Consider the following 26,184-nt stretch of genomic DNA (forward strand, 5'->3'; position numbering starts at 1 on the left):
CCAGAGCCAACCCCAATACATTACCCGACTCAACCCATCTACCCTTTGATCTGTCTACCAGCCCAATCTGATCTGACAACCCCTCCAAATATCATACCGCCCAACCCATCTACCAGCTTATCCAAACTACCCGCCTAAACCTCACTCATCTACCCACTCACCCAACTACCTACTTAGTCACTGAAACACCTAACTCCCCAACCCACCAAATTACCCCGCTCGCCCGCCCTCTGCCGCTCGCCCGCCCTCTGCCGCTCGCCCGCCCTCTGCCGCTCGCCCGCCCTCTGCCGCTCGCCCGCCCTCTGCCGCTCGCCCGCCCTCTGCCGCTCGCCCGCCCTCTGCCGCTCGCCCGCCCTCTGCCGCTCGCCCGCCCTCTACCGCTCGCCCGCCCTCTGCCGCTCGCCCGCCCACGACCCTACTGACTTAGCTATCCATTCAATCATCCATTCAAACTGGATCTTTAAACATACTATACGACAGCTTAGGCTGTAAAAAGGGACGTGTCCTCTCTTCCCCTGACTCTTGCTCACTTTGAAGGAATTTCACGAATGCTCTGTGGATTTCTCAGAAAGCTGGTCTCGGAGGGTCCCGGAAGAGTTGTGGCAGCAACTTTGAGTTGGGGGAATTTTCAAGCTGGGTGGCAATCTGAATCTCATTGCTGCTGCATGGAAGATGTGGACCATTGTGAAAAGATGAATTAGAAGGGAGTACGGAGCTACGTATTGAATGGCAATGTTTGAACAAAAAATGCCTCATTTTTCAAGAGGAATAAGAAGGTATTGAGTACGATATGCAGAGATGAAATGGAAAATAAACTGATATTTTTGAATTTTCAACATGTAAACAGATTTTGATGGATATGTTGTAAAGGATAATATGCTGAGCTAATTTAAACAGATGGAGCAAATAAGTAGTAGAAGTTTATGCTTTTAATGTTTCTGTACAGTCACTTGTATCACACGCATTCTTGATTTTTTTTTAAGCAATTTGATTGTGTTTTTGGCACATGTACAGGCGACATTTCATTTTTTTGGTCAATTTCTAATTTTCTCCCTCATCCTGAAGTTGGTGACGTGCTGAGATACAGTTCCCCAGGTTTTTGGAAGCCCTCCATTAACCCTCTAGTCATTGTTCTTAATTTGAGAGGCTGGACAATGCATCTTGATAAGCTGTTCAATCATGAGACGTCACAGAGGAACCTGATTCTGTCCTTCCTCATGCCCATATGTTTATGTGTTTCAGCAGGAGTACCGGGTAGCAATCAGTAGTGTGAGGCTTAACTGACTTTTCCAAGACGTTGAAGCCAATTGTAATATCTCATTACTGTCCTTATGAGTCAACTCAGACCTGGGACCTTACTGAGCTTTATAGATCACTATCACTTCAGTTGATATTTTTATCCATGGAGCCACTGAGGAGTTAATGGGATGAGCAATGGGATGGACTTTGTTGAAGGGGTCCTTTTTTCCCCTGCATCATTTAACTCAAATATTTTTGCACTGCAAGTTGCTGTAATTGTGAAATTAGATAAATATTTTAGCTATGGTGATGTGGGAAGAAGCTAATTAATCAAACTGCTCGTGTTCAATAATATCATTTGTAAATTGGGAATAACAGTCGTTTTACAAAATGGAAATGCAAATTTATGGAACACTTACTCAAGTTATGATCAACTATGTTGAAATGAAACAGTAAACAAGCTATTTTTTAGACAAGTTAACTCCTGTGTATGAAAATACTTTTGAATGGGACAATGGCCCAGATCACCTATTCCCCGAAGGATCGTACCCAGGAGGCACCCCGGAAGATATTCCGGGGGCCTCTCTGAAGTCCCCACAGGAGGATTGCGTGAGAATTTCCTGGAAAGTTTCAACTTGGGCAATTACCCTGAACCTGAAACCCTCCGAAAGTTTGATTTAAAGTCAGAGACTTTGGATAGTTCTGACACCCTCTGAGAATAATTAGCCAGGAAAAGTTAAAAAGATGAAAACCAGTTCTAATTCCTGGGTAACTATACTATCAACCTGTTCCCGACTACCCTCTCATGTCCAACTGCCCCTGACCACACGACTACCTTCTCATCTCCTCGACCACCTACCTATGGAAACACTGCTGTTTAAAGATTCACATGATATAGAATCTGTTATTAAGGTTAAATAGAGCTAACCCAGTCTGTGATATAAACAATATGTGACCTAACCCAGAAGCAGTACTATTTTACCAAATATGTAAACCTTGTTAGCTACATTTATGGTGTACTTGCTGACTTACAGTTTTAGAATTTTAACTTTAGGACTTAATAAATTATTTTGTACAAGATTAATTCCCTTTACAACTCTTAATTTTCCATTGCTGGCATTAGTCCTCCACCACCCCAGCCAAATAGTCAGCCTAGACTTTCCACATCAGAATGTTATTTCTCACAGAGGACATAATAACTGAATTCAATCCTGACAACACCCAGTAATCACACATGCATTTTCCAGCATCAATCATTGAACAGCAATTAAGGGTGGGGTATTCTGTATGATTTCTCCCAAGGACACTGTAACTAGTTCTAATGCTGTAGTTGACCACTAGCTGAGATCAGTGTTTAGTACAGCCCAAGAATTCAACATGCAACTTCGAGTTTATGTAACAATTTTTTTATTGTTTGATTTAATTAAGTGTGACTTTAATTCTCAAGCCATGAGGGAACCAACTAGAATTTTTTAAAAAAGTATTACACAGGATAGAGGGCAGGATTTTTCTCTCCCTCCGCACGTGTTTCACAGCAGCAGGAGGCAGTGTGCCACTCACTGGCAGTGGAATCTTATGGTCTCGCCATTGTCAAAGGGGTTTCTTGTCGAATGCACCCCTTATCACCAGGAAACCCACGGTGGGGGTGCGCCGTCAGCTGGACCATAAGATCCCACCGGTATAAACGCCAGCAAGATTTTGGAGAGACTTTCCTCTTTAGACATTCAGCAGGTGCAATACTAGGAACAGTGAAACTCTGAAGAGCGTACCTTGGATTTTTGTATTCAGAACCAGTTGCATCATGCTGATATCCTTCTGATGTAGGCCCACTCCCAACAGAGCTTTGCAACAAGTCCCGGTGGTGGAAAAGGAAGCACATTTAAAGAGCAGCAAGAAAGCAGTGTCCTGAAGATCTTAAATTCATAGGTGGGGTATAGAGACTACAAAAACTTGCAATTATATCATGTTTCAAAACAATTTGCAGCCAGTGAGGTACTTTAGAAATATAGTCACTGTTTTATGTGGAAACCAATTCACAATAGAACAAGATCCTACAAATTGCAGTGAGGTGATGACCTGTTTTCGCATGTTGGTTAAAGGATAAATATTAGTCAGGACAATGGAAACAATCCCATTACTGAAACTAGCATTTAATTCCAGATTTATTAATTCATAGATTGCAAATTTCCACCAGCTAACATGGTGGGATTTGAACCCGTGTCCCCGAAGCATTACATATACAGAAAATACTGGAAAATCTCAGCAGGTCCGACAGCATCTGTGGAGAGAGAACAGAGCCAATGCTTCGAGATGAACTCAGAAGTGTTGGCTCTGTTGTCTCTCCATAGATGCTGTCAGACCTGCTGAGATTTTCCAGCATTTTCTGTTTTTGTTTCAGATTCCAGCATCCGCAGTATTTTGCTCTTCTCCCCAAAGCATTAGCCTGAGTCTCTGGGTTATAAATCCAATAACATTAATACAATGCCACCATCCCCACTCCCATCTGCTTTTGGTCAGGCACCCACTACTGGTGGGCCATGATTTACAGAACATTATAGGATGTATGAAAATGCTTATGTGGCCTCTACACCAGATTTTGTCGTTCTCAACTAAACTATTGATGCAAAAACTGTAATGTAAAAAAAAATTGGGATGTGGTAAAGCTGGCAAAGCTAGCATTTACTGCCAACCCCTTATTGCCCTTGAGAAAGTGATGGTGAGCTTCCTTCCGGTATTGCTGCATCATGTGGTGTAGGTACACATATGGTGCTGTTAGGGAGACAGTTCCAGGATTTTGACCCAGTGCTGCTCAGGAACAGTGCTATATTTCCAAGTCAGGTTTTAGGTGATATGGGGAGGAACTTGAATGTGGTGGTGTTCCCATGCATGCCTGATCTTGTAAGAGATCACAGGTTTGAAAGATGTTGTCAAAGGAGCCTTGGCGAGTTGCTGTGGTGCATTTTGTTGATCTGCTGCCACAGCATGGTGTTGATGCAGGGAGTGAATGTTTAAGGTATTTTCAAAGCTTTGTAGTTTTTGGACTTCTTTACATCATTGACATTTACACCACCCATGTTAAGGTCACCGAAAAGTAATTTCTGCTTCACACAATTACTAAACTTATCGCGTAAATCTGGAGTCAAGGTTCAAAAGTGTGGTGTCAAACCAGGTTCACAAGTTGCAGAAAGGTCCATAGAACTTTCTGAGTACATTTTTAAATTTTTCTGTGCCCTGATTTAAACATGGGAAGCCAGGATTCTTCCCATGCTTGTATTTAAATGTTTACACTTCTATTTGGCAGAATGTTCTGGGCAAGATGCCCCCTGGCAAATGATTTGACTTGCAGGCAGAACTCATGTAGTGTAAACAAGGTTTTGCTTCGTTGGAATTGAAGTAGCTACAGTGTAAACGTACCCTAGACTTGGGGGGGAAAAATATGATGAATAATACAACTTAACAGCTCATGTTGAGGCCAAAAATGTCAACCCATAGTTATGCTATTCATTGGCTTGTGTGTACTTGTAGCTGAAACTGCACATCCATGTAGAGTTGCAAAGTCACTAATCCTGTTTCTTTGTGTGTGCACATTATGGGGGCGATTTTCCGGCTTGGCTGCGCAGATCGTGCCAATCCCAGAAAATAGCATGCAGGTCTAAGAACAGATTTCGCACTGGCACTGAATCGTTTGCATTGGTCCCAGTCTCTTTGTACTGACGCAAATCGGATCACACCCAGAAAGGGCACGAGGTTGATTAGCATATTTAAAGTAGCATTTAATTATGCTTAGCCCATTTGACGCTGTATTCTCCCAGTTCCCGGGATCTTCTGACCCTCTGGCATGGCGCAAGCCTGGCGAGGACCATCACTGGTCTCCATTAGTGGAGACCAGATGTAATGGCCATGCCGGGAGGCTCAGAGGCCATCGAAGCCCCCAGGTAGTTGGGGACATGGCTGGGCAATGCCCACCTGGAACCCTGGCAGTGCCAAGGTGGTGGGCCTTAAGTGGGGGATGGGGCCTGAACAGGGGCTGACGGGTGGAGGACTATGCAAGAGTGCCTATGAAGGGGAAGCATGTCAGGAGTCATGAAGGGGGACCCATTGGGAGGGTGTCAGTGCCGGCGAACCACGTCAGGGAGGGGGGGGGTAACATGTCACCGATGGTTTGGTTGGGGGGGTGGGTGCCAATATCTATGGGTGGAGGGGGGGCACTGATTGCACTGAGATCAGAGCATCCTTTCAAAACAGTGCCCGATCACTTTGTAGCCAGGCTCACCGTGCGTTTAGGGCCCGCCCCTCCCAGAAGCAGCACACAAATCACCACACTCCCAAAAAATGACAAAGTGTGGGACGATTATGCTCCTGTCCAGTTTTCTCACCATTATGACAATCATTTTTTGGGAAAATTGTGGCTTATATTTCTGTAAGTCTGGTCACTATCTTCCCTGAATTCCCCAGACATCTGGTGGAATGGGTCACAAACCTCTACTGCACTCTGCTAACGACCCGGGTGATACTCATGCTTTAAATTTGCTCTGCTGCATGGACCTCAAGTGCTTTGTGACATCAGTGGCAGCAAGCGCAAAGAAGTCTCCAACCTGGTGACCTCACCCATGCAGTTGAGGAGACGATGGAGGGAGATTGGAAAATGGAAGCCAGGAGAGAAAGGCAGAATAGAGAACGAGGTGAATGCAGGACCAGTATTTTCAGCACAGCTGAAAGAGCAGCAGCAAGAAGAAACCTGAAGGCAAACAGTAAAAGATAGGCCTGTAACTTCCTGGCTCCCCAGTTGCAGATTTGAGGGTACCCCAAAGATGTGCAGGGGAATCCCTCTCTCAGGTTCCCAGGTAAGGGTTTACCCAGCAATTGTCCAGATGTGCTAACTTCTGGACAATTGAGCTGTGCTTGGAACCATCCAACGAAGTTGTTTAAATCGTTAACCATATGGATTGTTCTGCCAGCGATATGTTAATAGTTATCTGAAACAGAAGAAATAAAAGTACTTCTAACTTCAGTGAAACTATTCCCAGCACTGCACAAGTCATCATCCCTGCCCCCCCCCCCCCCCCAACACTATGCACCTCAGTCCCCACAGTACACCCCAATCATCACCCTGACACCTACCTAACCAGATTAGCCACTGACCTGACCACCCCCTGAACTGACTCCTCTGACCCAACCTGACACGCACACCCTGATGTCTGACTCCCCCTCTCCCTATGTGACTCCCTTATCCCTTCTCCCACCACTGATACAATCCACCTGGCCAGCCAAATTCGTTTAATTTACCTTTTCTCCCTGGCCTGTGAATGACATGTGAATAGCCTTTAAACCTACTTGCTTTCTGGCAGCGAGTGCAGCAAAAAAAGGGGGCATTGCCTCCCTGAGTTCGCTGGAGTTGCTCCACGCTGGGGCCGTCAAAGGCTCTTTCACTATAGACTCCAAGCATCTCCAACCGGCGGAGGTTTGAACACCAGATTCCAGTGCTTGTCAGTGCGTTTTAAACTCTTGTAATTCCAACGGGATGTGACTTTCCACCACTTGTCGGATGTTATAGCCAAATGTTTCCAATGGTGAGTGAATAGGGAAGAAGGTGGCAAGACTGAGGATTGTCACTGGAAGAACCAATGGAGAATGAAAAAGAAATAATTTTGTACTAAGGATGCTTCACCGCAAGTGCCTACTGTGGCAGAGACTGAACATCATTTAAGAGGGAAAGAGATATATGTTTGAAAAGGATGAAGATAAAAGTAACTTGGGGGGAATGGAGTTGTAGGTGCAACCACTACAGACACTGGAGGAAGGAGTTGGGGGCATCCACTTGTGTTGTATTTTTTATTATTCCCTGATAATTCTCTTTTATTGAAGCCAGCCCCAGCTAGTTTAGGAATACTGTTGCTGAGCTACATTTTGGATAATGTACCCTATTAAAAGTGCCCCAAACATCACACCCACTGTCCTTTGTGTGAAATATCAGTTTGGTTCAGGTCAGACTTCACCGGCCACTTTGGACAAGGGATGTCCAAGTACAGATCAATCCTAGTTTTGAGTTATAACCTTCATACAAAACCTAAGTCCAGAGCAGGGTCCATGGATATAGGGAGTGTTCCTGTTCATGGTTCCCAGAAGTTTAAAATAATCACACTTTTAAACTCAAAAGTGCATTTCTTGCTGATGGACTGATACATTGTTGTTCAGCACCTGAGTGCAGCACAGGAGTAAATATAGCAGTCTGAATGTACATCCACATAACAATTAGTTCCTATTTATTTGCAAATAGTAGAATAACATAACCATAGAATCCTACAGTGCAGCAGGAGGCCATTCGGTCTATCTGGTGTGCACCGACCACAATCCCACCAGGCCCTACCCCCACAATCCCATGCATTTACCCTAGCTAGTCCCCCGACATTAAGGGGCAATTTAGCATGGCCAATCTAACTAACCCGCATATCTTTGGACTGTGGGAGGAAACCGGAGCACCCAGAGGAAACCCAAGCAGACACGGGGAGAACGTGCAAACTCCACACACACACTGACCCAAGCCGGAAATCGAACCCGGGTCCCTGACGCTGTGAAGCAGCAGTGCTAGCCACTGTGCCACCGTGCCGCCTATCCATCTTTCTTGGAAAAAATGCCTCTTTATCAATATAACTTACTATTATTAACTTTATAAATGTATTATCTAAGCTAAAGATTGACAATCAACTTTCATAATTAAACTGAACACCTTTAGAGTCTGTTATAGCTTTCTTGTCACAGAACATTGTTCATCATATTCCTTAGATAATAGGATGTTGTGTTTCCATTTTCTAGATTTGACTTTCTTCACTCAGCCATGAGTTGTCACACGAGATGCAATGTTGTGTGTTGCCTCTGGTGTTGCAGAGTTGTGGTTGATATTGCTAATGACATTGTTGATGTTGCTCCATTTGTTGGTGATGTTGCTGATGAACCTTTCAGGTATTGGTCGAATGTTGACTTTGTTCCTTCCCCTCTGCTTACCGGTTTCGGTCTTAATGGTGGTTGATCTTGGAATTTCAGCTTCACCAACAAATTTTGCGGGGTTCCAGATTGGTTGGATTCTGTACATGTACAGTTTGTTCTTTCAGCAGCTTAGATTGGGATATATAGCATGCTTGTTGGAGAGTTGACCACCTCTCACCGTGCTTGAGAGTTGTTGTTTTCTGCTTCCTGATCATTTGGAGTATCTTGCATAGTAGAGTTGTCTTGTACTTTCTTCCATTTAACGGTTCTGCAGGTGATTTCGTATCAGTCTTCACAGGTGTAGAACAGAGGTTAGGATTTACCGCCCTGGCCTAAGTCCCAAGGTGGGGATGGGAAGCGAGAGTATTTCCCTTTACGGAGCCCAGCTGGAAATCGTGCTGAATTGCATGATGCTGGGCCCATTAATTGTGTAGCTGGGGGTTTCCTGATATTTTATGTGGCAGGGCAGGCAGGATGTCATGTGCCTTGCTGTCAAGTTCAAGTGCTATATGCTGTTGTACCAAATCTGAACAATGGTCAAGGAAATGGCCCAGATACAGCCAGCTGCACTGGCACCCAGATTTAGTGACACATCCCTGGAAGCGTTGTCGTGTGCCTCAGGAGAGGAGGATTGTGCTGTGCTCCAGGGGTGGAAGGAGGAGGCCCACCCAATTCACCAGCCCTGCTTAGGAGGCAATCACCAGTGTGGTGAGTGTGAACAGCACACACCAGAGGACAGTCCTGCAGTGCAGGAAAAGGATGAATGGCCTTACCCCTGCTATCAGGTGATCTCTCTACTCCTCCAACTTATCTCAGAGTTGGAACTGGGTGATGGCCCTCAGTGGACAGGCTGCCATCGGTGATGCCCATGCATAAAGAGCTTTTCAATGTGAAGAGCTGAGACCTCATAGTCATGCTGAAGTTAATCTAGTCTGCAGGTACAGAGGCTACTGTGGGTCACTGACCCTACCACATGGAGAACTGATATCAAGGACGTGTGTGTGTGGCGTGTGTTGTGTGTGTGTTGCACGTGCGTTGCTCTGGCATAGAGGACACCAGCAAGCACAGCAGATGTTATGCCTCCTTGTGCCTATTCCTTCTATGTACATTATCTCACATTTCTGGAGGGTGCTGCCAGAGAACTGTAGTGGTCTAGGTGCAGTGGAGCTTTCACATGACATACAGTAGCCAGCGGGTTAGCCAGACCTCTGAGACAAAGTCCACCATATCCAACAGTTCACAAAGGTGTGAGGAAGATAAGGATGAACAAGACCTGTAGAGCTATCACAGCACTCTCCACCAGCCCAGAGAGGTGCCTCAGTGAGTTCAAGAGCTAGCTCAGGCAGGGTTTCGCTTTCAGGTGGTCATCTCACTGACATATTTCTGCAGCAGGAGGAGGTAGGGACAGGCAGCCAAGCTCACTGGAACTTGGAGGACTGCTAAGGAAGAGGCCCCTGAAGTTCAGGTCAGATGAAAAGCCAGTGGATGCAGTCATATCCAAGATGCTTGACGTGCAGCAGGAAGTGGGGGAACATCAGGCAGAGGTGTCGAAGGCCCTCAACGGAGTAGCACTTGAGGTGTAGGAGTCTGTCCGCCTGCTGTCTGATGAAGTAGTACCATCACGTAGGTGCATTGAGATCTCCATGGGGAAGGTAGCAAATGCCATGGTGACCCTTGTCCAGCAGAACGACCAGTTTCTGTCAGTGATGTGCACAGACCTTCACTCCATCGCTGTATCCACGGGTGGGATTTCTTAGTAGCTACGCAAGAGGGTAACAGGCCCTTGAACTCTATCCAGGACCCTCAGTCACCTAAAGGAAAGAGGAGTGGCAGGCAGACACCTCTAGGTCCTCTTCTCTGAACTCTCAGACAATGTGACCTTTCAGCATCCCCTCTGTGACCCAATTAGCCTTGGCCCCTGAATCGGAGGGTGCAGCTGCATCAAAGTCGGAGACTAAAAGTAAGCTGGGCCCCGCTAGGCCAGGAGGACTCGGGTGACTGTATGGAGTTTGCACGTTCTCCCCATGTCTGCATGGGTTTTCCAAAGGGTGCTCTGGTTTCCTCCCACAGTCCAAAGATGTACAGGTTAGATAGATTAGTCATGGTAAATGCGTGGGATTATGGGGATAGGGCAGAGCGGAGGGGGGGCCTGGGTGGGAGGCTCTTTTGGAGAGTCGGTGCAGACTTGAGCTGAATGGCCTCCTTCTGCACTTTAGGGATTCTACAATTCTATAACGACCACCAAAGTCATCAGGGCCAACAAGATATAGTGGTCAACAGGCTGTCTCCACTCCTGCTGTGAACATCAGCAGCACCTAGATGCAAGGCAGGTTTTGCAGAATTAAGAAATTCTGATTTCTTGTGCAGTTGCATGGGTGCACTATAATTGTTCAATGTTCAAACACTTTTGTAAATATATGACACTTTCACTTTAATCAGGTCTGATGTGGTTTTACTACGATTCTTATTCATTAAGCCTGTGCATTCCCCCATCTTCAAAGAGATTCATGTCCCAGATTCATGCATGTGCAGGGAGGCAAAGTATTTGCATGTGTAAAAAGCCTCTCTCACACACTAAGCCCTTGACCTTCACATGCTTATCCGTTCCAAAGTCCTGTTATTCTAAGTACTACATGCTGGAGTTCCCTTTCAGTTGTTCAATTGAGATGACCTGCTGCTTTGTCAATACCTGATGAGCCAACTTCCACCCAGCATCTTGAGGCTCTGCATAATTGCAAACGACCAAATTTGTGTTACATCGGAAGTACAGTCCAATACCTTTACCCCTCCTACACAACCCACATCTGAATAGCTGCTGCCACAAAACCACAGGAGTAAAGATTGTAAATTGCATGATCAAACCCCTCGGATTCAACCAGAGTTTGCATCACTATCAGAGCAAGTCATATACCTGTCCTACTTTCCATATGCCTTGAGTCAATGTTGCACTTGTTATCACTGAATCTTTTGTATCTGTCAGTCAGCTGGGAGCAAATGCTCACTGGTCTTCTGGAACTCCACTCTCTGATCAGATTAATAGAGCTTGAACAAAGAACAAAGAACAGTACAGCACAGGAAACAGGCCCTTCGGCCCTCCAAGCCTGTGCCGCTCCTTGGTCCAACTAGACCAATCGTTTGTATCCCTCCATTCCCAGGCTGCTCATGTGACTATCCAGGTAAGTCTTAAACGATGTCAGCGTGCCTGCCTCCACCACCCTACTTGGCAGCGCATTCCAGGCCCCCACCACCCTCTGTGTAAAAAACATCCCTCTGATATCTGAGTTATACTTCGCCCCTCTCACCTTGAGCCCGTGACCCCTCGTGATCGTCACCTCCGACCTGGGAAAAAGCTTCCCACTGTTCACCCTATCCATCCCCTTCATAATCTTGTACACCTCTATTAGATCTCCCCTCATTCTCCGTCTTTCCAAGGAGAACAACCCCAGTTTACCCAATCTCTCCTCATAGCTAATGCTTGCTAATTCCAGATGACTCCAGCATTTGTGGGCAACGCATTTGAATTTGTAAACTTTTCCATTAAATTATCTTATATGCTGCTCGAGATACCCATGGCTCCTATGATATAATGGTCACAACTGTCACTGGTCTTCTGGAACTCCACTCTCTGATCAGTTTAATAGAGCTTGCTTGCTGAATCCAGATGACCCCAGCATTTGCGGGCAAGACATTTGAATTTGGCTTGTATCAACTTTTATTGGCATAAAATAAGCTTCAGATGATTAACTGGTACTCGAAAATTAAACGCACATGGTGGGGATTTAGATAACCCAAATACTACATAGCATTGGGCCTTTTAATAATTGAGTTGTTTGTGCAAGCGTGTTAAACCTCAGGTGCATGAAATCTCTGAATTAACTTTTAAGTATGAAGAATATAACGTCAACCCATCTCAAACTAAGAACTAAATTTAATGTTTTATTACTAAATTAATGTTGCTTGTGACCATTGTATCATAGGAGAATGTGGGTATCTCGAGCAGCACACTTGATTGATAGCATATAAGATAATTTAATAGAAAAGTTTACAAAAAGAATAAGGATGGAATTTATTGATAATAGACAGGCAACGCCTACTCCTAAGTTAAATCTTTGTATTGAAGTCCAGGTACCTGGAGCAACACTTGGGGTGAGCCTCCTGGTCTAGTGCACTGAACTTTTGCAGTGTTAATATTTATATTGTTGATATTATAGGGGATGCTGTGTCCAAGGCATTTTTGCAGTCGTACGCGGAAGTATCGACCAGACTTGCAGGTAATGTACTATGATTAATTTTATTCCAATTAAATTGTTGCTGGTAGATGGGCTATTGTGAATATCTTGTTCAAAATCTACATAGTTTGAGTTACTGGTGCTAATTTTCGAAATGACAGTGTTGCGATTACAAACATCTGCTCTCTTTTTAAAACATTTTCATGATAGCTAATCCCCCTCTTTCCCGTTCCTTTGTTGTGTTGTAGAGGCATAGAACCATATAGAATTATTGAATGATTATTGCACAGAAGGAGGTTATTCAGCCCATTGAATATTTGCTAGTTCTCTGCCAGCAGTTCAACTAGCCCTATTCCCCCACTCTTTTCCTATAACCTTTTAATTTTATTCCCTTCAAATAGGTTGAACATTTGAATCTCTGATTTACCTTAGAGTAAGCTCTTGTACTGTCAGGCTGAGGCAAGGTTTTCATCAAACAGAAAGGCAGTCAGCTCTGTTTGCGCTAATCATAAGCAATTATGCTCCTAATAGTCATTTAAGTAGCGGAATGGCTGAAGTCTAATGTATCTCAGTGTTGAGTACAAATCCCCCATCGTTTCCATGGTACCCATATAAAACCACTGAATTATCACTTCTATTTTGAGTCCCTCACCCTCCCCTGACTAAACAGACAATGGTGTTTATAGAGCAGAGGGTTGAAATATTTGTCAATGTTATAAATGATCGCTTACTTCTGCAACATGTTTGAGAAGATACATGGGGAATTTGTATACTGCATATAATTATTTGTCATGACCTCAAATGCAGAATTGTAACAGCAGCCATAATATAAAATTCAGCTTGATTAGCCAAATGCTGAAAATGCAGTGCTGGTATCTGATTATAGGGTGCTTAATCTACAGAGGATAGATGAACTAAGTACGGTTAAATTGGAAGGTTTGGGAGGTTGTTTTGGTGGATACCAAGTGAGGATTGTTGATCCACCAATGGATAATTTAACATTTTTAGAACCATTCTCATGCAGAAAAAAACTGTGTGTCCCCTTCAGATGAAAAGAAAGGGCATGTGCTAAAATAAAGCCAAAATGGTAAACTTCATTTTCTAAGTGGAATTAAACTAAAGAAGAAATATTTTAACAGGACAGAGTAAACAGTTTCTAAGAGAATAGACATAACTATCATATACAGCTGAGGATAGGAAAACCTTCAATCATGATAGACTGGATTTTGCAGTTGGCGGTAAAGCAACGATGCTTGCCGCTGATCTTGAAGAAAGCCGTTCTGAAAGATCCAGCAATCTCTGTGATGTAGTCTCCCACTTTCTCCATTTAAATCCGGTGCCAAATCTAGGGGATCTCTTGCATGAAGCAGCCGTGATGTCAGCCAGCAGGTAAGCAGGGTTTACATTGAAGTATTCACGCACAGCAAATCAGGAAGTTAAAAGCATTTCATAGCCTTCACTTGTAATTTAAATTTTCAAATTGTGAAATAAATGATTATGATTCAAGATAAACTTTTAAACTAAACATGTTTTTTTTTAATCGTAATGATCATAGTTTGATAGCCCACAAATATAAAATTAGCTTTTCATGGACAGTGAGGGCATTTATTAGCAAGGTGTAACTTTTTCAGGAATTTTTACAGCAAGACCCAGCTGCACAGTAGTTGAAATTCTTGGCAAGTCACACATTTCTCATTTGATTGTAGTAGGGTGCTTCAACAGTGCATCACCGCCTGAAGAAGCATAGAATCACTTTTTTGGATCTCTACATTCTTCTGCCCATCTGCAGACTCCAGAATTTGCTGACAATTTCGGGGGAACAAAGGCAGTAAACACTGACGGTTTTGTCATGAGTTCCACTGCAAAATCCGGGCAAGATGGAACATAATGTAGGGATGCGTGTAGTTATTTACTTTGGTTGTAAGAATAAAAATCAGTTTTTTTTTTAAAGCTTTTTTCTAAAAGTGGTGATGTTCAAAGAGACTTGGGTTTGTTTGTACAAGGAATGCAGAAAATTAGTTAGCAAGTGCAACAAGCAATTAGGAAGGCAAATCATATATTGGCCTTTATTACAAGGGGATTAGACTACAAGAATAAAGAGGTCTTGCTGCTATTGTACCAGGGTTTTGCTGAGACCACTTCTGGAGTACTTTGTGCAGTTTTGACCCCCACATCTAAGAAAAGATGTACTTTGGAGACGGGACAGCAAAGTTCACTAAATTGGTCACTGAGGTGAGGGAGTTGTCCTGTGTCAAGAGGCCAAGTAAATTGAGCTATATTCTCTGGTGGTTAGAAGAATGAGAGGCAATCTCATTGAAAACTACAACATTCTGAAGGAGCTGATGGGTTGGATGTTGAGAGATTGTTTCTGCTGTTTGGGAAATCTAAAACACAAGGCCACAGCTTCAGGATAAGGGCCGATCATTTAGGAATGAGAAGAGGAGAAATTGCTTCTCTCAAAGGGTTGTAAATCTTGGGAATTTTTATCTTGAGGGTTTTAGACACCCCATCGTTGAATACAATTAAGGCTGGGGTAGACAGAGTTTTGGTCTGTCGGGGAATATGGGCAGTGGACAGGAAAATGGAGTTAAAAACTCAAGATCAGCAAGCTAGGAAAGTGTTTATATGGAGTAAGGGGAAACATGAAGACAGTAGACAGCAAATTAGAGGAGTAAATTGGAAGGAGGTATTCTCAGGGAAATGTACTGAAGAGAGGTGGCAGTTTTTCAAGGAATGTCTGTCTAGAGTTCTACAGGACAACGTTCCGAGCAGACAGGGAGGTGTTGGTCGGTTAAAGGAACCGTGGTGCACGAAAGCTGTGCGGGACCTAGTCGAGAAGAAAAGGAAAGCGTACAAAAGGCTCAGAGAATTTGGCAAAGATAGGGATTTAGAAGAGTATACGGCTTGTAGGAAGGGACTAAAGAAGGAAATTAGGAGAGCCAGAAGGGGTCACGAGAAGGCCCTGGCAGATAGGATTAAGGAGAACCCTAAGGCATTCTATAAATATGTGAAGAGTAAAAGGATGAGACGTGACGGAATAGGGCCTATAAAAGGTGAAGGCGGGAAAGTCTGTATGGAACCAGTAGAAATGGCAGAGGTGCTCAATGAGTATTTTGCCTCGGTTTTCACAGAGGAGAAGAACCTGGGTGGATTGGATGTACTGCGGGCGTGCGGTGGACTGAAAGGATTGAGTATGTGGATTTTAAGAAAGAGGTTGTGCTGGAATCTCTGAATGGCATCAAGATAGATAAATCGCCGGGTCCAGATGGGATGTACCCCAGGTTACTGTGGGAGGCGAGGGAAGAGATTGCAGAGCCTCTGGCGATGATCTTTGCATCGTCGATGGAGACGGGAGAGATATTGGAGGATTGCGGATGTGGTTCCTATTTTCAAGAAGGGGAATAGGGATAGCCCAGGTAATTACCGACCGGTGAGTCTAACCTCAGTGGTTGGTAAACTGATGGAGAAGATCCTGAGGGACAGGATATATGAGCATTTGGAGAGGTTTAGTATGCTCAAGAATACTTAGCACGGCTTTGTCAAGGGCAGATCGTGCCTTCCGAGCCTGGTGGAGTTCTTCGAAAATGTGACTAAACACATTGACGAAGGGAAGGTGGTAGACGTGGTTTATATGGATTTTAGCAAGGCGTTCGATAAGGTCCCCTATGCAAGGCTTCTAGAAAAAGTGAGAGGGCATGGGATCCAAGGGGCTGCTGCCCGGTGGATCCAAAACTGGCTTTCCCAAAGGAGGCAGAGAGTGGGTATAGATGGGTCTTTTTCAAAATGGAGGTCGGTCACCAGTGGTGTGCACCAGGGATCTGTTCTGGGACCCTTGCTGTTTGTCATTTTCATAAATGACCTGGATGAGGAAACGGAGGGATGGGTTGGTAAGTTTGCCGACGACACGAAGGTTGGTGGGGCTGTGGATAGTCTGGAGGGATGTCAGAAGTTACAGAGGGACATAGATAGGATGCAAGACTGGGCGGACAAGTGGCAGATGGACTTCAACCCAGATAAATGCATCATGGTCCATTTTGGTAGGTCAAATGGGATGAAGGAGTACAATACAAAGGGAAAGACTCTTAGTACTGTAGAGGATCAGAAGGACCTTGGGGTCTGGGTCCATAGGACTCTAAAATTGGCCCCGCAGGTGGAGGAGGTGGTTAAGAAGACGTATGGTGTGCTGGCCTTTATCAATCGAGGGATTGAGTTTAGGAGTCCGGGGATAATGATGCAGCTATATAAGACCCTCGTCAGACCCCACTTGGAGTACTGTGCTCAGTTCTAGTCACCTCACTGTAGGAAGGATGTGGAAAAGATTGAAAGGGTGCAGAGGAGATTTACAAGGATGTTGCCTGGATTGAGTGGCATGCCTTATGAGGGTAGGCTGAGGGAGCTCGGTCTTTTCTCCTTGGAGAGACGAAGGATGAGAGGAGACCTAATAGAGGTGTATAAGATGTTGAGAGGCATACATCGGGTGGACTCTCAGAGGCTTTTTCCCAGGGTGGAAATGTCTGCTACGAGAGGACACAGGTTTAAGGTGCTGGGGGGTAGGTACAGGGGAGATGTTAGGGAGAAGTTTTTCACACAGAGGGTGGTGGGCGAGTGGAATCGGCTGCCGTCAGTGGTGGTGGAGGCGAACTCAATAGGGTCTTTTAAGAGATTCCTAGATGAGTACATGGGACTTAATAGGATGGAGGGTTATAGGTAGGTCTAGAAGGTAGGGATGTGTTCGACACAACTTGTGGGCCGAAGGGCCTGTTTGTGCTGTAGTTTTTCTATGTTTCTATGTTTCTAAGTATCATATTGAATGACGGAGTGGGCTCAGTGGGCTTTGTGGTCTACGCCTGCTCATATTTCTTGTGTTTTTATGAATACAGACTAAATTCTGCATTGTAGATTTGAAGAAACAGGCATGCGCCTCTGGGTCTCAAGGAAACCTTCGGTCTCTGAGGTTTCTCAAGGTTTCCCATGAATATGTTAAACTCCCATAGTGCTCCTCCTGACCACTTGCAATATACTGGAAATGTTATCTCAGGCCCTCTGATGACAGCCTCCTACCTACCAGTTTCCTCCTTATTTCTGTTAAGTTTAGTAGGAGTCCTTCCTATAAATTGTAAATGAGTCCAGACTCTTAAAAATCACCTGGGTCTCTGTTATTGCACCTGGATGTGTTTGCTAAGTCCCATTCCTACCCAGGAGTTAAATATCTAGTCCAATGATACATAGTGGGTGACATGAGAAATCATTTGCATGGTGCAGGTTATAAAACAATTTTTGATCACGGGTGCCCTGTTTTACAGCAAAATAAGGGAGTGTAGTTTTCAGAATATCATGAGGTAATTAACTGAAGATTTCTGTAGGAGTTTTTCCAGAGACCTATGTATTTTGCTGGCTTCATGCAGGAGATTTCTCTTTATTAATATAGCTCAGCAAATACAAAGAACTCACGGAGACAGTAATTCTGGTATGAAGACGTACTTTATTGCCCAGGCTTGTTTTCCACCATAGAGGGAGAGCATTCCGAGACAGCTTGAATTACTCTACTAAACTATCAAGATATTCTATAATTATCCTTCTTCATAAATCATCTGCCCACTTACTCTGTCCAACTTAATAGGATGTTAATATGAATTATTTACCTTGGCCAATTACATCCTACTCTCTGGCAGCATGAGAATTCATTGCTCCGTAGAATCCAAAAGCTCCCACCCACTTGTCTCTTAGCAGCTTCAATTACGTAGGTAATAGAGTTTAAAGGTATCTTTCCCGCTATCTCTCAATTATGTAGGTTGTAGAGTTCAAGAATTCCCGTTCTCACTGTCTGCTAAGCATTCCTTATCAGTAGAAATTGAATTGTCTCATTCATTTAGTGTCTGGGAACTTATACCTATACTAATAAAAAACTGTGCCCTGTTGCTGTATTGTTCTTGAAGAATGTGATTCATCTTACTTAGCTTTCATCCCATTATGCCTTGAGGTAGTCTTGAAAGTACAGAATACTTTCAAAAATACATATTTAAAATCTCTAACAGTGGTTATATGTGTTTTTATGCAACTGTACCTTTGTAATTTCAGGTACGTCATTCTTTTTTTGTACTATATTCATTTCTAAATTAGTCTACCCCGATTTTATTAATCGTTTAGTACCAGGCTATCCTTATTTCCCCCAACAGTTCAACACAGGCTTCTAACACTGAACTAAATGGGAAAATTAAAAGATTTCTGGAAGAGAATGATGATTTACCAGCACTAATGACAATGTTTGATCAAACGTTTGTGATTGAACAATATTAGCTAAAGAATGTTCTTGAGTTGACAAGCCGAACAGACATCCTAACAACCAGTTGCTTTTTAATCCAGTGGAGTAGAAAATGCTTAATATAACCCATAGATGTGCTGGGTAATTCCTCTTGGAAGTTCCCAGGTAAGGGTCTATCCAGCAATTGTCCAGAAGGACTAACTTTCCCCGGACAATTGTGCTGCGCTGGGATCCATCCGACGAAGTGAATTAAATGCTAACTTCAGATATTTCTGCCAGTTTAATACTCTCAGTTACTTGGAAAGAAATATAAGTACTTTTAATTTCAGTGTAACTATTTTAAAGACCCAGGTCAAGCCCTGCACTGGACAGCCCTACCCCCACTAACTCCCCACCCTCTTCCTTCCATGACCTGAAAGATTATCTATTAGTCATTAAGACCCATCATACTGTTTAAAGTTCATTCACACTTGAAAGCTCCAGCCCTAACTTTGTGTTTGGTGGGTCTTGTGAGTAAATGCTGCAAATTCACACACTTCATGCATCTCTTGGTGAAAAATCAGTGCATGCAGAGAAACAACCCAAGCAATTGCCTTCTGATTTCCATGTTTAATTATGCATTTGTGGACACACTAAATTTCTGTCCAATTTACCAATTTATAATGACAGCCTCAATGTTATCCTTACCACAAATGCTGCGTCATTGTCTCTCTCACCACTTTCTGTTATGTTATGGGCCACTCTCTTATACTCGTGTTCTTCCTCTCTCTCTCCCTCTACTGCTTAGTCTTTCTCTCATTCTTTCCACTCCTTTCTCTCTTTTCCTGTCTTCGTGCCATGTTCTACTTTTTCCTTTGTCTCTTTCTGTATTGCTTCTCTGTTCCCGTTCTCAAATCTTCCTCCTCCGAGAGGAATGGATAATCTTTGTTTCCACTTTTGTTTCTTCCTTGTCTTTTTTTATGATTTGTTCCTTGTCTTTTTTAATGTTTTGTATGTGTTGCGCAGAAGGGATCCCCCTCCATCCCATCTTTTGTCAACCCCCCGCCCCCAAAACCCCATCTCTTGTCACCACTTCCCCCCTCCAATCTTGTTTCATTTGCCTAACTCTTCCCTCTTCATCTCTCAGCTCTGTGTTGTTCCCAGTGGTGATATGCAGAACCGATACCTACAGAACTTTTTAGTTCAACTTATTTTCATACCCTTAAGAGGATCCATTGGTATAAATCTTATGCTGGGGATGTTTGGACACGAGAGGTCAGTCTTTAAAAAGATACTTCTGGTTGATATATGCTGGCTCATGTTCCTCCGTCATATTCCTTTCATTTCTTTTCCTTTGTTACATCGTCTGATGGAGTTTAGAAGAGTAAGCGGTAACTTGATCGAAACATATAAGATCCTGAGTGGTTTTGACAGGATGGATGTGGAGAGTTTGTTTCCTCTTGTGGGAGAATCTAAAACGAAGGGGTCACTGTTTAAAAATAAGGGGGTCACCCATTTAAAAAGGAGAAGAGATGGATTTGTTTCACTCAGGGCTGAGAATCTTTGGAACTCTCTTCCTGGCAAGATGGTGGAAGCAGAGTCTTTGTATATTTTTCTTGGTAAACAAGGGGGTGATAGGTTATCAGCGGTAGGCTAGGCATTGATGTTATTGAGGGAGATTTGAGGTAACTCTCAGATCGTGGTGGCACAGTGATTAGCACTGTTGCCTCACAGCTCCAAGGATTTGGGTTCAATTCCAACCTTGGCTGACTGAATGTGTGGAGATTTCACATTCTCCCGGTGTCTGCGTGGGTGCTCCGGTTTCTTCCCATGGTCAGAGATGTGCAGGTTAGGTGGATTGGCCATGCCACGTTGCCCTTTAGTGTCCAAAGAAGTATATTAAATAGCAGAGCAGGCTCGAGGAGTTGAATGGTCTACTCCTGATTCTTATTCGTCGGTTCAAAGAGAATCCAGGGAGGTTGCAGGAAGCATCTGTGTCAAGGGAGTAACCATTTCTTTGGGGAGGCCCTCTGTGTGTCATGAAGTGCCCATATAGGACACCCCCACCCCATAACCTTTCTGAGAGGTCACCAGATTTCACTGGATAGTCTTGTCGCTGGCAAAGTGCCCATGGAGGCAGCAAGTGGCCTTTAGTTGGCTATTTCCATGGATTAAGTGACCACTGTGCGGGCAGCCCATCGGCCACCTTTCCCGCTGCTAGCAGTGGGAAGATGTTAGGCACCCTCTAGATGGCATTCCCTGCCACTTTGCCAGCCCTCCTGTCTCCCAGCCCATCTTGAAAGAGCCCAGAAAATTCTGACCTTATTCTTACTTGTAAGTTTTAAAGGTAGGTTTAGTGAATGGTAATGAATGATCTCTAAATGCTATTACTTGTATAATTTATAGGAGTAATGCTTGACATTAGAAACTAATGAATGAAAAACATGGTGGCACTGGCCTGTCAAATATTTTACGCATTTCTTCGGGCTATAAGAGTAACAAGGAACAGATTAACTCTTGTCAATTGCCATTTCAAGTCAGCATTTGCACAGTTTCCAGATTGATTTCTCTATTTCTCCTAGTCATACAATCCTTTTTTATCTGGTATACGTTAAAGACAATGCTAGTGATATTGTGATGCCAAAGGCACTACAGTAGGTGGTGCAGTAGTCATAATTTTACCCGGCACAGTGCAAATTGGGGAATGTTATGGCATTTTAAATAATTAAACCCTTACAGCAAAATAGTTTTAAAAAAAGAATACTGAATAAGCAATGGAAAAACAAAACAAAAAACCACTATAGAAAGCCGCATGACAAAAGACAAAAATTACAGTAGAAACAGAAACAAAGTGGAGAAAGAAAACTAAGAAGTGAAATTGCACTGAGCCTGCCATCAATGAAGCACAAATTTATTCCCCCCCCACCCCCCCTACATGGAGTTGAGAAGTAACCTGCCACACGCTCACACATCCTATCAAGGTGTATACCAGATATTGGCATCCCTCTTCTTTCCCATTCTTCTCTTTCTACAGCCCTTCCTCCCTCTAGCCCCTGTCTGCACCTTCTATTTCCCTTTGCTTCCTGTGTTTCACCTAAGTCTCCCCTCTGGCCTTGCTCTCTGCTAAGACATAAATCCTATCCTGCCTTGGTCTCGACACTGCTGTGCATTTCTTCCAGGGGTTTCCGAGCCTGGCTTTCACAGAAATGTACAGCGTGGAGTTCCTCAGAAAACTCTGTTGGAGCGCAATAGAATCAGGGGAGAATAGGATACTTACCTTTCTTATTGCAATAGCTGTCATATGGTAAGTCTATAGGTCCAATCTTAGCATTAGTGAATGGATGATGAACAGGTGAGTGAGTGAATTTGGAGATGGTAAGCTTGTGGAACTGGGTATGTAGGTATGGGTAGGTGGATAGATAAGTAAGTGGGTTGGATAGTAAGTGGGAGAGGTGGTATGTGGATGAGGTGTGTAAGTAGGTGAGTGGATAGTCAGGGTGGGATTCTGGGTTGGTCGAGTGGTCATGGAGGGTAGTTGGGTGGTCAGTGGTAGGGTAGTCGGGTGGGTTGGGGGTAGTCGGATAATTAGTCGGCTCTGATCTGGCGAATAGTCAGGGTCAGGGGGCGAAGTTGGGTAGTTGGTGGGGGGTAGTCAGGCAGTCGGGGTGGGGGGTGATTTATGGAGTTACCTAGGTGTTAGACTAGGATTTAATCTGTCTAACATTCCCTGGGTAACTACTCGGGTAAGTACTGTGGAACTCTGACCTTGCACAAAGCTTTGGTCAGAATCCAGTTAGAATAGTGTACCTCAGGAAAGATATGTTGGCCTTGGAAGAGTGCGGCACTGATTCACAAGAATGATACCAGGGCTAAAAGGGTTTGATTGTGAGAGTGGGTTGAATAGACTGAGATTGCAGTCCTTTAAACATAGGAGAATTAAGGATGATCTAATTGAGGAGTTGATATGGTAGATAGAGAGAAAGTATTTCCTCTGGTGATGAAATTTAGAATGATAGGGCATAATCTTAAAATTAACTAGATTGTTCAGGGATGATAGCAGAAAGCATTTGTTCGCACACAGGATTGTGGAAAGCTGGAACTATTGCAACCAGATCAATATAAAATGTCAAAACTATGCTGGTATTTCTGTTACATGTTCAGTTATTGATTGCTGTGATGGTTATTGTTTTCATTCTGACATTTGTTCTGGATTTCCTTTACAATTTCTCGACTTATTTCTCCTGGATCATTCTGCATCTTAACCTGTTTCGCCACTTATTTAGAAAATGGTTAATCTATATCTTGATTACACCTACCACCTTGATTCCATAATTCTGGATATTCTTGTCCAAGAGAAACGATCAAATTGTTTTGACATTTTATATTGATCTGGTTGCAATAGTTCCAGCTTTCCAATAACAAAATTGGATAATTGTTTTGAAAATAGATTTTGATTTGATTTATTATTGTCACATGTATTAATATAGTGAAAAGTATTGTTTCTTGTGTGCTATACAGACCATTCATAGAGAAGGAAACGAGAGAGTGCAGAATGTAGTGTTACAATCATAGCTAGGGTATAGAGAAAGATCAACTTGATGCAAGGCAAGTCCATTCAAAAGTCTGACAGCAGCAGGGAAGAAGCTGTTCTTGAGTTGGTTGGTACATGACCTCAGACTTTTGTATCTTTTTCCCGACAGAAGAAGGTGGAAGAGAGAATGTTTGGGGTGTGTGGGGTTTTTAATTATTCTGGCTGCTTTGCCGAGATAGTGGGAAGTATAGCCAGAATCAATGGATGGGAGGCTGGTTTACGTGATGGATTGGGCTACGTTTACGACCTTTTGTAGATCCTTGCAGTCTTGGGCAGAGCAGGAGCCATACCAAGTTGTGATACAACCAGAAAGAATGTTTTCAATGTGCATCTGTAAAAGTTAGTGAGAGTTGTAGCTGACATGCCAAATTTCCTTAGTCTTCTGAGAAAGTAGAGGCGTTGGTGGGCTTTCTTAACTATACTGTTGGCATGGGGGGACCAGGGCAGGTTGTTGGCGATCTGGACACCTAAAAACTTGAAGCTCTCGACCCTTTCTACTTTGTCCCCGTTGATGTAGACAGGGGCATGTTCTCCTTTATGCTTCCTGAAGTCAATGACAATCTCCTTCATTTTGTTGACATTGTGGGAGAGATTATTGTTGCTGCGCCAGTTCACCAGATTTTCTATCTCATTCCTGTACTCTGTCTCATCATTGTTTGAGATTCGACCCACTCCAGTCAGCAAACTTGACAATCGAATTGGAGGAGAATTTGGCCATACAGTCATATATGTATAAGCAGTATAGTAGGGGGCTGAGAACACAGCCTTGTGGGGCACCAGTGTTGAGGATGATCGTAGAGGAGGTGTTGTTGCCTATCCTTACTGATTGTGGCCTGTGAGTTAGGAAATTCAGGATCCAGTCGCAGAGGGAAGTGCCAAGGCCCAGGCCAGAGAGTTTGGAGATGAGTTTCGTGGGAATAATGGTATTGAATTGTGCCATTGACATGTTTATGCGTATCCTGATTAATTTTCCTGTTTAAGCAACAATTTCTTTATGCATTTGTAAGTAGGTGCCAATTACTTTTCTGTTCCTCTGAAAGTGTTGACTCTTCTTAGAATGTCTGTGTTCCCACAGTGTATTTCAAAATATGGTGAGAATTGCTGTCATTTGGCAAAAACATTGGAAACCACAGTTCTCATTTAGTGCTTGACCTAAAAATCTTTGGAATGAAAAATGTTTGAAGTCATCGAGTGGAAAGAGGCTAATGCATTTAAATGGTTGGGCCGCCCGATTCGGGCGCGGAACGGATCTGCGCCCGAATCGGGTGTCGGTAAAGTCGCGATTTGCTCGGATGCGGGTGCAGATCGCGATAAAGGCCTCACGCCCGAAATTAACGCGATTACCGGGCGCAAATTGTTGGTAAAATCGGGCCCATTGTATACAATTCAAAATGGTAATCATAGAAATCTCATTTTTTTTGGTAAATATATGTAATGCTGCTGAATTCCTAAACTACATTTGCTTTCACAACAGAAACATTGGAGTCCAGTAGTCCATTTATGTTGGATATCTTTTTAAATTTTGCCTTACTGTTTTTTTTTTAATTTTAAATTGAATGCAATAAAATTCTTCTAATAATTTTGCTACACAGATATGAAGGACCTTGTACTGACTCGGGTTAACTGTGGAGACTGGACAGATGTTTGCTTGAAAGAAAATGTGACACATTTTCCTGTTGTCAAGATTTATATTCAAGGAGAGAATCCTTTACCCTACTCTGGGATGCTTGGAACACAAAGTCTATTGAAGTTCATTATGCTGTGAGTAAACTACACAAGCCGCCTTATTGTCATACTGTTTTTTACTTACTCTTGTTTGGTGGGTGATTCTATTAAGGCAGGACTCATTGTCCTCATGTTACTGAAAGTCAACAACATCGTGTTTCCCTGAAGATGCATGTAAGCTGGATCCTATTCTGAAGATCAATAGTGAACAAATTGGGGTTTCTATTTTTTAACAAACTAGCTGTTTTATCCTAATTTTTGTTTCAGGCACAAGCCTGAAAATGATCAGAGTTTTAAATTCATTATTCAATTTGTCAGATCTCTGGTTTACATGAGAACATAAGAACTAGGAGCAGGAGTAGGCCATCTGGCCCCCTCCACCATTCAATAAGATCATGGCTGATCTTTCCGTGGATTCAGCTCCACTTACCCGCCCGCTCACCATAACCCTTAATTCCTTTACTGTTCAAAAATTTATCTATCCTTGTCTTAAAAACATTCATTGAAGTAGCCTCAACTGCTTCATTGGGCAGGGAATTCCACAGATTCACAACCCTTTGTGTGAAGAAGTTCCTCCTCAATTCAGTCCTAAATCTGCTTCTCCTTATTTTGAGGCCATACCCCCTACTTCTAGTTTCACCAGCCAGTGGAAACAACTTCCCTGTTTCTATCTTATCTATTCCCTTCATAATCTTATATGTTTCTATAAGATCTTCCCTCATTCTTCTGAATTCCAATGAGTATAGCCCCAGTATACTCAGTCTGTCCTCATAAGCCAACCCTCTCAACTCCTGAATCAACCTAGTGAATCTCCTCTGCACCCCCTCCAGTGCCAGTATATCCTTTCTCAAGTAAGGAGACCAAAACTGTACACAGTATTCCAGATGTGGCCTCACCAGCACCTTATACAGCTGCAACATAACCTCACTGTTGTTAAACTCCATCCCTCTAGCAATGAAGGACAAAATTCCATTTGACTTCTTAATTACCTGCTGCACCTGCAAACCAACTCCTTGTGATTCTTGCACAAGGACACCCAGGTCCCTCTGCACAGCAGCATGTCATTTAAATAATAGTCCATTTTGCTGTTATTCCTACCAAAATGGATGACCTCACATTTACCAACATTGTACTCCATCTGCCAGACCCTCGCCCACTCACTTAGACTATCTCTA

General features: G+C 43.4%; 1 protein-coding gene across 5 annotated transcripts in view; it reads left to right on the plus strand.

Moving 5' to 3' along the window:
- The window catches only part of txndc16 (thioredoxin domain containing 16), a 120,772-nt gene that overhangs the window by 44,438 nt on the left and 50,150 nt on the right, over positions 1-26,184 (plus strand). For all 5 annotated transcript variants that reach the window (XM_078233930.1, XM_078233928.1, XM_078233931.1 and 2 more), the window contains 2 exons: positions 12,435-12,494; positions 24,877-25,045. In XM_078233930.1, coding sequence (XP_078090056.1) covers positions 12,435-12,494; positions 24,877-25,045 — 229 coding nt within the window. The remainder of the gene's footprint in view (positions 1-12,434; positions 12,495-24,876; positions 25,046-26,184) is intronic.

The sequence above is a fragment of the Mustelus asterias genome, chromosome 18 (genome assembly GCF_964213995.1).
Source record: "Mustelus asterias chromosome 18, sMusAst1.hap1.1, whole genome shotgun sequence".
In the NCBI taxonomy this organism is placed as follows: Eukaryota; Metazoa; Chordata; class Chondrichthyes; order Carcharhiniformes; family Triakidae; genus Mustelus; species Mustelus asterias.